We start from the raw sequence: 11,393 nt of genomic DNA, 5'->3' as shown, positions 1-11,393 counted from the left end.
TGAGGACGTTTTTAGCAAAGGCCAGCTTAGGAGTACCCTAATTAAGTTAATAACAATGTACCTACCTATATAGTTTAAGTTTAAAAAATTTGGCTCTCAAAAGAAATTTCAATCGTTGTACTGTTGATATTTGGCTCTGTTGACTAATGAGTTTGCCGACCACTGCTCTATAGCAACAAAGATTGAAACAGACACAGTAGCAGAAACTTAATGAAAGTGCATGTAGCAGTAAAAATTGCATAATCCAATACTACTAACTTTATGGGTTTAACTATTAACTACAATGACTGTAAAGAACAAGTTAAAGAGTTAGACATAGTACTAACTAGCCTCTGATATATCTTACTTATATTGATTCTATTCTAAACTCTGAAGATACCAGACTCACAGCAATTGGGTAGCAATTTTTGTTCTTAGCTATAGCTTGAAGTCTCCTCTAAACTCTTACAATTTGTTCACACAATCAAGCTATCTGACATACACAGCAGAGCAATTACAATGTTATGTATATAAATGTTCCCTAGTTTTAATTCAAAAAAGTGGGAAGATTCTGTACATATCGGCTATAAAAAAACTACACTATGCTGTTGCCTAAATAAAACTGAAATGAGATACTATCAAACAAAACATAACTAATTTGTATTAATAATGTATAGCATACTGGAGACCCAAAAATCAAATCCTTGCTTATATGGTCAATTAACGCCAAAGGAGGTAAGAATATACAATGGGGTAACGACAGTCTTTTCAATAAGTGGTGCTGGGAAAACTGGACAGGTACAAGCAAAAAAAATGAAATTGGACCACTTTCTAACACCATATACAAAAATAAACTCGAAATGGATTAAAGAGCCCTAGTCAGTTTGGCTCAGTGCATATAGTGTTGTTGGCCTGTGGACTGAAGAGTCCTGGATTCAATTCCCAGTCAGGGCACATGCCCAGGTTGTGGGCTCAATCCCCAGTAGAGGGTGTGCAGGAGGAAGCCGATCAGTTCTCTCTCAACACTGATGTTTCTCTCGTTCCCTCTCCCTTCCTCTCTGAAATCAATAAAAATGTTTAAAAATAAATAAATAAAAACAGAGCTTCCATATACCCAGCAATTCCACCCGAGTATTTATCTGAAGAAAACAAAACACTAATTCGAAAAGACATATGCAAAAATATTCCATTTAAACATGAGCCATTAAGATTCAGCCCTCGACCCCTACCTTGTGAACAGGTGGTGAGATCTCATCTTCTTGGGGTCTTTTTAGTCCTCTTTTTAAAATGCTACTGGATGGAGAAGCCAAAGGAGACCAGATACAGCGTGCCTGCATGCCACTAGGACTCTCAGTTGCTGACAGAAGTAAAGGATCAAATTCGTTTAATTTTTGAGGAGATGCATTATTGTCTTCTGTTATCAGTTCAGAGGTATCTCTTTCAGATACCAGAGACTGTGATGTTTCCTTCACTTTCTCTGAAGTATGGTGAACTTCCTGTAAAGTTTCACCACCATTTTCCACTTTCAATAGGTTGTCATCTAATTTTACTTCTTCAGGTTTATTAAGTACAATGCTTGTTTCTGTTTTATTAGAGTTAGCTTTTCCTTCTTCAGTGTTCACCTTAAGTGTGTTAGGGAAAATGTCGCCAATTTCTATATTCAATCTGTTTGTTTCAGCTTCTGTCGACTTTGATGCCTTGGTAACTAAGTCTTCATCCTCTGTTTCACTGACAAGGTCAGTTTCAGCATTCACTTCACCAATTACTCTTTCTTCATAATTGTCCACTTCAGCATTCATTTCTTCAGATGAGCCTGGATCAGATTCATCATTTCCTCCGTCTTTTCCACCAACTGCTATTTGTTCAGAAACTTCTAACTGAGCTCTTACTTCTACAGGTGTGGTATTATCAGGATGACCAATAGCTGAATTAAATTCCTCAGTTACTGCTTCTTCAGCAATCAGTACTTTAGCTGCATCTGCTTCAGATTCATCACTTCTTGTACTGTTTTTCTCTGTTGCCTCTTCCTCAAAAATACCCGTTTTGGTACTCTTTTGTTCAGAGAAGCTAGCTTCAGGCTTATCACATTCTGCATCCAATTCCATAGCTTCTACTTCTGGATTGAATTCTCCTTTTACTTTACATGCATCTGCTTCAACATTAACAATGTTCTCTGTACTTACTTCCATTTTTAGTACAGCCTCTGGCTTTTCTTCTTTGGTCTCCAAATTAGAACATTCCAGTGAAATATCTTTGGAATCACCTAAACATGGGCCAACAGTCTTATATTTTTTATTGGATGGCTCTTGGCTTTCAATCGATATTGCTTCCTTAAAATCCGTATCACACATTTCTTCTTTAAAATTTACTATTTCAGAAGGAAGAGAGTCTTGAATATCTTTTTCTTTCAACTCAGTTTCAGGTACAATTAATGAATCAATAGTGTCATTCTCCTCCTTGAGACCCAAATGAAAATTCACACTATGACACTCATCTGGAAGTTTAGCCTCAGGGTGAATATTACCTGTAGAAGTCTCTGATATAGTTACAGGAATTGGCACATCTATCTTTTTGGTTTCACTGACCTTTACATTGTAATTTTCTGTATTTGTCAACCCAAGGGGTGACTTTTCTTGAGGTTGTGACTTTTCTCCACAGCAATCACAACCTTTAGATCTCCTTACCCTCCTACTTCTCTTGTGTCGGCATTCAGGCGTTTGAAAAGATTTTTCAGAAGGCAAAAAACTGTCTGATGTGTCTATTTTTGACCCTTCTTCCACATTATTTTCTATGGAATCTCGCTTATGTAACCTCTTATTGGCATTTCTAGTCCTTAGATTTAATTCTGATACAGAATTTGAAGAGGAATAACCTGCACATTTGTTAGTTTTACTTTTTTCTTCAGAAGTACTTGATATATCACAAACTAGCAGCAAATCTGAAGATACTGTAGAATCTTGGAGAGCTACAGTATTATTTTCATCTTTGTTTTCACAAATCTGAGATTTTATATTTATGTCTACTTCTGAATTTGCTTTATGATCATGTATCTGACTTTCAACTTGTAGACATTCCTGTTTTTCCATTTTCTCTTCTTGATCTTCAATGTCAACACTGTCACTGTTTTTGTTTTTCCATTTTCCAGATCTCTTCTTTCTAGAACTTTCCTCCTTTGCCTCAGAATTATCAGATTCGGAGTTTTCAATGCTGGAAAGTAAACCCTGGGATGCTCTCCTTGTTTGATACCGTGTCCGTCCCCTTACTTGTTTCTCAGAGGACTTATCTGCAATATCCTGGCCAGCATCTCCCTCAGATTTACTATTCTCAAGGTCTGGCTTTCTTCTATTTTTTTCAATTTCAGCATTAGTGCTGGTTTCCCCTAAAGTCTTCTCATGTAAAGTATCTTTCTCAATTAAATTTTCCTGTACAGTTTGTTCAGAAATCAGTTTTTGCTTAGGTAACATATCATCTTTTACATGTAACTGACTTTTTTGAAGAGTCTTTTCTTCTTCCTTGTATCTTTCCTTTTTTTGAAGAGTATTTTCTTTATCTTGGCTATCAGTGATAGGCTCTGCTGTTTCTGAACGTCGCCTTAAAGAACGTCTAAGGGTTTTCTGATTTGGAGTTATCTGAACATGACTATCCTCATTTACCATTTGATCTGCTGGTATTATGGCTGGGGGTGTATTTTCTTTGGATTCCAAATTGGTTCCTAAGATTTTCTCCTCTACAATAATACTGTTTTCTAATAAAGCATTTTCTGTTGTTGGTTTAAGCATTGTATCCTCATGTTCCACTGCAGATTCAGAGAGATGAGCCTGATTATCTAACACACATTCTGTTTGATTAAGCAAACTAGCTGGATTATTTTCTAAGGCTACCATGCTATCACTAGATTCCTGAGTACTTTTCTTCTGATCTGATGTCACTAAGAGCTTAGAACTTTTATTCCCCGTTTGTTCAGCTTTACTTGACCTTAGGCCTGACCGCTTATTTCCATGCACTATTTTTTCAGAGTCAGATTTTGAAAGACCCACTTCTCTTCTCTTTGCTTTCGGTGGAATATCTGTTTTAGCCATGCCTTCCTGACTATTTTTCACTGTAACAGCTGATGACATATTGTTCAAGGGGGATGGACTAAAAGGTCTATTTTCTGAAACATCAAACTTCTCCAAAGTAATAAAGGTTTGCCTTCGACTTGTAGGCTGTGAGGGTGTTCCAGAATTGGTGATATTAGAAACTGAGCTACTGCTAACACCACAAGTGTTTCCTGTACTAGATGCACATTCAGTTGAAATTTTCTTTGATGACATTAAAGTTTTTTTTCTGGCATTATTATTACTGCTCAGTATTCCGGGATGGGTTTCCTCAACAGAACTACATTCAATGTTTGAAAGAGAAGTCTTTTCAAGATGTTCTTCCATACCACACTTTCCTGTAACATCTTGTGTAATGACAATGTCACCCTTTGTTAGTTCCTCCTGCAGAGAAATGTACATATATATAGATTAACCAGCATACAAGTCTGACTTTCTGGGGAAATTTTAGTGTAATGCCTTAGTAATTCAAAGGTAATCACTGACTTTTGGTATTTTGTAATTACTCCAAAGGTGGTGGTAGACACCCACTAACTTTTTTCTAATGATATTCAAAAAAACCAAATACATTATAACTCATCCACACCCACAGACGACTATAATTCTGCTAACATCTGCGAGTGAAATTTAACAAATTAAACAGCACATCTTAAAATGAATACAATAGACTCCATAATGAAAGTGATTTGAAAACCCCCAAAGTATGTATACCTTAAATGCCATCTTGGAATCTTCCTTCAATTTTTCAGCTAATTTAGGAATTTCCCTGGAATAAATAAACATAAATTAGAGTAGTTTTTAAGTAAAACTTTAAAAAAGTTACTTCAGCAGCTTCCATACTTACATAGACTCTTCTTGACTATACTGAGAAAATAATGCATCTTGTGAAACATCCAGATTATTATACATGGCAGGAATATCACACCTGAAAAATATTTTATAAGTTCAAAATCTGCTATTTCTACAATCAGAAAGTAAAGCCTACAATTCTACATCTAGTTCTCTGAAGAACAATTAAAAAAAATATACCAAGGCTTAGATGCTTATTTTCCATGAAACCATCTTCTTTACCTTTCCCTCCCACACTACACCTCAATAAAGGAACTCAGTTTACAAACCTTCGTTGCATTACTTTGGAGCTGTATACACTATGAAATGTAGTTACCTAGTGAATCTTTTCAGCATTACAATATACTGTAATATAAACAATATCTTAGTTCTAAAGACAAAGCTATAGTTTGGTGCATGAAATCTAAGTGTGACTGCAAAATACTCAATTCAAGATAAAAGGACTACAAACCTCTTTGTTTTGAGTACTTCTTTCTGATGTTCAGTTAGTATTCTTTCCTTTGTTTCTTTTCCTTCTGGAGGTATAAACACAAATTCAGTAGACTTTTCTTCTTCCAAAGGCATTCCACTCTTTATTTTGGGGGATGAAGATTCTAGTTTGAACTATAAATTTTAAAAAAAGTAAATATACATTTGAGTTGCCGAATTATTTGTCTAATATTTCAATAAATCTCTATTCCAACACTAAATTTTTGATAATGAGTAGAAAGTTTTAAGTTCAAAACCACACAACTATAACATTTCTTGTTAATAACAATTAGTACAATGTCCCTTTGTTTCACTGTACCTCTAATACTCAGAAAATAAAAATTATTATATCTCTTTAAAAAGTAGGCAAGTGTGCGTTTACCAACAAAGCATGGGAAATGTTTTTCAGGCCAACACATAGAAATCCTTTTGTTCAAACTGGAGGAGAGTATATCTATGGCTCTCATGGTGAAGTATTAGTCGAGTTCCAGCTGCCAAAATCATATGCCCTACATACCAATAATATAAATCGGTTAAACGGCAACTAGAGAGATATTTAGTTTTAGATTTGAGGTTAAAATAGATTTCTTATCTAGGCATTTTGTTTGTATTCAATGATATAAGTTCTACAATGTTTTCCTCTTATGCTGTTACAGCTATTCAAATCTAGTTTCATTCCATCTCAAGAAGGCTGCTACTTAATGGATGCAAAGTATTATGCAGATCTAACTTTATTAAGAAGGAATCATCTCCCAAAGCTTCAAGACATCCATGCCATGCTAATATAGGTCTTTCCAGACCAAACTGATATTCTCCTACAATCCCACTTTTAGTCTTTAACAGCTTTTTCTTCTAGTTAGAAAAAGCTACATATACTTTAAAAGTTCTATGAAATAAACTTTGAAAGAACATACTTTGGCTGGTGATTTCATGTTTTCTTTTGTAACTTTTGGTTGTGCCAGAAAAGAATCTCTTTTTCCACTTGATTTTCTTTCCATGCCACTTATCTTCATATTTAATTGTGAGTTTTCTGTCTGTTTTAGGACAAATAAAACAATATCATTAAGTACAATATTTCTCCTTTTCACGTTTTAAAATTTCCAGTGTAATGAATACTCATTTCAAATTTCTTTTGATTAACTCTAATAAAATCATGTTAATGAAAAGAAAATCACTATTTCATTTAACAGCAAATAGATTTGGTATCTCCAACATATGCAATAAGCTGTTTTGCACCACTTTATTTTATGAATTCTGAAAACAAGATATACCATTACAACAAAAATAAATCAAATACCCCTCCTGCTACTATAAATAGTTCTAAAAGAAAAACCAAAACCATAAAACATTAAGACATTAAACAATAAGCATGAATGATAGAAAATGTTAACTATCATGCCCCTCCCAGCAGACTATATAGGTTTTTCAAGCCAACATACAATCAAAAAGTCTCAACCGTCTATTATTTTTAGCTAAAAACCAAAACTAAAGAGTATTTGATCTTTTGTCTTTTACAGGTTCTAAACAAAAACTAACTAGACTACATTGTTATTGAAGAAATAAGTTGTGTGAGGATGAAGTTGTCTAAGGATGTTCACTTTGTGGGGTATACAATATCCATGCCTTTACTCCTTAATCTTCAGATAGTCATCAGGTATCATTAGCCAAGGTAACTTTGGTCCAATCAATGACATAATAACAAAGATGTGTTTTTCTGACAGAAGGAATGACTCAATGGAAAGAAATGAGAAAATAAGGGTAACTCTTGCTTAGATGTGAACAAATAACTATTACTCCTAGTTTATCTAAACAGAAACATTTAACAACGTATTTTAATAATTTATAGCCTTTGTAAAACAGCACACATGATGTACAGTAATTCAAAAGAGATCATTAACGAACATGCAGAGCTTACACACACAAGAATCTATGGTGAAATTTACTGCCCTTCACTCATGAAAGTATTTCAAGCCAGACAACTGACTTTATGGAAAAAAATCCTATATTATGAAGTATCTCTGTTCAGCTTGTACTTGCTTATCACTTCAATAAATTACACCGAAACCCAATAAACTAACTAGTCATTCAAAAGCAAAAAAAACAAACAAAAAAACAACTCACTGCATCCGAATATGGTCCACTGGATTCCTCCATAATTTCAACATTTTCCAAACCAGGCAACAGCAGCAGAAATTTTTCTTTGGCTTGTCTTAGTATAGGTCTTTTAAAAAAGTACACAAATATGCATTCCTTCAATCAAGTAGTACTGGTGAATATTAGTATCAACAAGAACACTTTAATTATAATTTTAAAGTGGCAAAATGACATCCAGCTTAAAGACTACTTTATCCTCTACAAACACAAAACTGAGAGAAATTATTGGCAACATTTAATGTTTTTTGCTAAATTCTTCCATTTCCAAATTTTCTTTATAAAAAATTTTTTCAAATTTTTATTGCAGAAAATGTCAAGCAAGGGTAGACTATATTATTACTTTATGTACCCAAGTGCACATCACCCAGAAATAATAACCATCAATTTCCTGACCTTTGTATTTCAAATTGCTTTTTATTTTCCTAAAACCAAGAGGTTACTACTCTGAAACCCAAAGAAAGGGTCAAATGTTTAATAATTAGCAGGTACTCCACATAACAACATTTCAACTAAGAAACCTCTGCAATAATTCCTGACAAGAAAAATTTTTTAAACTAAAAAGTGAATGTACATGATCAATAAAGTAACTACGTAAAGTTAGCATACTTTAACTCTTCAGGATAAATCAACGTCGTCACTTTAGCAAATGTGGCATTCCAGAACTGAGCACTCTGTTTTCGAATCTGCTTATTCTTGTGCAAAAATATGATGCATAATAATGGAGAGATCTTTTCAAGAAGTTCACTGTCGTAAGTCCCAGTGTAGCTGAAGTGTAGACAAGCAATGACTTCTCCGAGTAGCTTTTCTAACTAAGAAAAAGAAAAAGCTTATTAGGATAATACTTGAAAATGTACCGATTACAGCAGAAAAAAATAAAAGCACAAAGCATACTAAACTAAAATACGCACAGAACATGTGACTATTTCAATCTTTAAAATTCAAATAGCTACCGAGAACATTCCAGACCCGCAGAGCCGTTAAGGCGAAGCAGCTATGAGCCCGTGAGCTATCGCGGGACTTGGCACGGTCTGGGCGGCGCCCGTGAACAGCCCGTGGGCAGGCGCAGTTGGTGCGGCCTGAGCTACCTGTCCCAAGCCTGTGGGAGGTGGGAGAAGGCCCGGCCCGGCTAGGGAAGGGTGATGGGAGGCCGGGTTGTGGGAGCAGGAACGCGGGGACGTTTCCGAGGCCGCCAGGGTGCAGGGTGGCTGGCGAGGCAGGCCTGGCCCGGGAGGCCTGGCGCTACTTAAAACGCATGTTCCCGCGCATGCGCGCAGTAGGTAACAGCCCTGTGTCTATGCATGTATATGCGTGCTTTTCGATATGGAAAAAATGTAAAAAGGATTCCTAAAATAACGCTTACTACTGAACAATGGGGTTAAAAGTGGTTTTTAAAACAATTTCTGAATTTTAGTAATGAACCTTAAATAATGCTGCTGGAAATTTAAAATGTAAAAAATTTTAAACTTAATATGGCCTTTTAAAAGCTCCGTATCCATCACCTTCAACATATACTACTTTATAAGCTGACAAATTACCATGTGACTTTAAGATTACTAACGTTAGAACCTTATTTCAAGGTTATTTTCCATTAACAGAAAACTGTTTTCACATCAATTTTAATAGATTGTTTATACAGTTGTATATATAAACAACTGAAACCAGTTACCCTCATAAAGAGATGATAGGAGTTACATGAATTTAAAGCAACATTTTTAAATCCTTCTTTTAAAAAACTATACTTTAAAAAAAGTAAAGCTTTGCTGTGAACCAGCACGATGAAAAAGTGGTCCAGAGGGTACAAATCCATGCTTCTTAAAATGTGGCCTCTGCCCCAGCCAGCTTGGCTCCGTGGTTAGAGCCTGGGCCTGCTGACTGAAGGGTCCAGAGTTCCATCCCAATCAAGGGCACATCCCTAGGTTTGCCGGCTGGATCCCTAGCCTCAGTATGACACTCATCATTGATGTTTCTCTCTCTCTCTCCCTCTTCCTTCCTCTCTGAAATCAATAAAAATATATGAAAAAAATAATGTGTCCTCCGCCCAGCCAGCATGGCTCAACCAGCGTGGCTATGAACCAGGTGGTCACAGTTTGATTCCCAGTCAGGATACATGCCTGGGTTGTGGGGCTGATACCCAGTGGGGAGGCATACAGGAGGCAGCCAATCAATAATTCTCTCTCATCACTGATGTTTTTATCTCTCCCTCTCTGAAACCAAATACATTCTTAAATTAATTTAACTACATGTGAGCCTTGAACAGCAGCATCAACATCACCTGGGAACTTGTCAGAAATGCAAACATTCTCAGGCTCCATGCAACCTCAAGGCTAAAGCCTAGAAGTTGTGCTTTAACAAGATCTCCAAGTAATTCTGCTGCAGGATAAAGTTTGAAGGCCACTGGTATAAACCTTATGGATTTCATAACAGGGCAAGAGGTCCAGAAAGCCTGATTTAATTCTAACAGGTCCAGATCCCTACCCTGCAAACTATGAAAATAATGTATTTCAAACAAACAAAATAAACCATCCTTTGTTTGCCATATTATTAAATGTCCATTAAAGTTGAAGTATAATAATTAACCCCTTTAAAAGTCAGATTTCTATTTAAGGAAGACAATTATTTAAACCCTAACATTTTCATAATGTATGTCTTTTTTTACCTTGTTGTTCATACAACTATACACTTTAGGAACTTCATCAAGCCTGTGAAGAAAAAAAGATGCAGTATCATTTATATGTTAGAAAATTAAACCTAAAAGTATGGTAATGCAGCCATAAAAATGAGACATGCATGTATAGTGATATAAAAATGTACCCCAAGATTTTTTTTAGAAAGGCCAATTATCAAATATAAAGTATGGTATAGACCTATCTTTAAAGAATGACAGAAAAACATCAGGAATAAACCTCAAAGTATTAACATCAGTTATTTGTTTCCGTACTTTTCCCAAAAAAGGTATCAGTTATTTCTGATGAAGCTTAAGAACTATAAAAAAGTTAATAGATTTGAGGCTCTAGTTTGTTCTTTATAAAATCTGTTCCTAAGAGTGGGAATCCCAGAGGGAAGGCAGGGGACGGTGGGAGGGAGGAGGTAATCAACCAAAGAACTTGTATGCATATATGCATAACTCATGGACACAAGACAATAGGGTGCTGAAGGCCTGGGGTGGGCTGCAAGGGGTCAATGGGGGGAAAGGGGGTACATATGTAATACTCTCAACAATAAAGAATTTTTAAAAATAAAATCTGTTCCTAAAACTTTCTGTGAATTTAATTATTATAGGTTATATTATGATTGCACAATATAAACTTGTTATAAAGAACACTGATGAATCCTTGCAACTGTTTTTTAAAAATACATTATTTGCAATTTTTCAGGTTTCTTTAAGGATTTACTTGTTTCAATTAAATGTAAATTAAAACTTTGGGAGATAATTTGTAAATGTAAATGTATATATCCTTTTAAACCAGTAATTTCACTTCTAGGACCCTATTCTGCAGAAAGTGGCAAATGTAGACAATGACTTAAGTACAAATAAATTCAACTGCAACATTGTAGGTTAAGAGGGGAAAGGCTAGAAAAAAGGATATTATGTCCACTAACAGGAATATGGGTTAAGTTTCATGAAGCCCTATGCAGACATTAAAAAGAATGAGATTCTTAGGTGTATGGTGCCAGACCCATATAATATATTTAGTGCATACCATATACCGAATTGCAAAGTAGTATTTTAAATATGCTTTCATATAATAGGTATGCTTATTTGCATTAACAAATCTAAAAAGATATACAGTAAATTGAAAGGGGGTTGGACTAGCATATAAAGGGCTACGAACTCCTACCTCATAT

General features: G+C 35.3%; 1 protein-coding gene across 1 annotated transcript in view; it reads right to left on the bottom strand.

The window, feature by feature from the left end:
• RIF1 (replication timing regulatory factor 1) overlaps window positions 1–11,393 on the bottom strand; it is an 80,501-nt gene that overhangs the window by 5,339 nt on the left and 63,769 nt on the right. Inside the window, exons 21-28 of the mRNA XM_015559802.1 lie at window positions 10,204–10,246; window positions 8,154–8,356; window positions 7,515–7,614; window positions 6,308–6,427; window positions 5,377–5,528; window positions 4,921–5,001; window positions 4,788–4,842; window positions 1,209–4,460 (exon numbers count right to left, since the gene is read on the bottom strand). Of these exons, the coding sequence (XP_015415288.1) occupies window positions 1,209–4,460; window positions 4,788–4,842; window positions 4,921–5,001; window positions 5,377–5,528; window positions 6,308–6,427; window positions 7,515–7,614; window positions 8,154–8,356; window positions 10,204–10,246 (4,006 nt within the window). The remainder of the gene's footprint in view (window positions 1–1,208; window positions 4,461–4,787; window positions 4,843–4,920; window positions 5,002–5,376; window positions 5,529–6,307; window positions 6,428–7,514; window positions 7,615–8,153; window positions 8,357–10,203; window positions 10,247–11,393) is intronic.

The sequence above is a fragment of the Myotis davidii genome, unplaced genomic scaffold, assembly GCF_000327345.1.
Source record: "Myotis davidii unplaced genomic scaffold, ASM32734v1 scaffold753, whole genome shotgun sequence".
In the NCBI taxonomy this organism is placed as follows: domain Eukaryota; kingdom Metazoa; phylum Chordata; class Mammalia; order Chiroptera; family Vespertilionidae; genus Myotis; species Myotis davidii.
The sequence above is the reverse complement of the archived record's forward strand: the minus strand, read 5'-3'. Positions and strand labels throughout refer to the sequence as shown.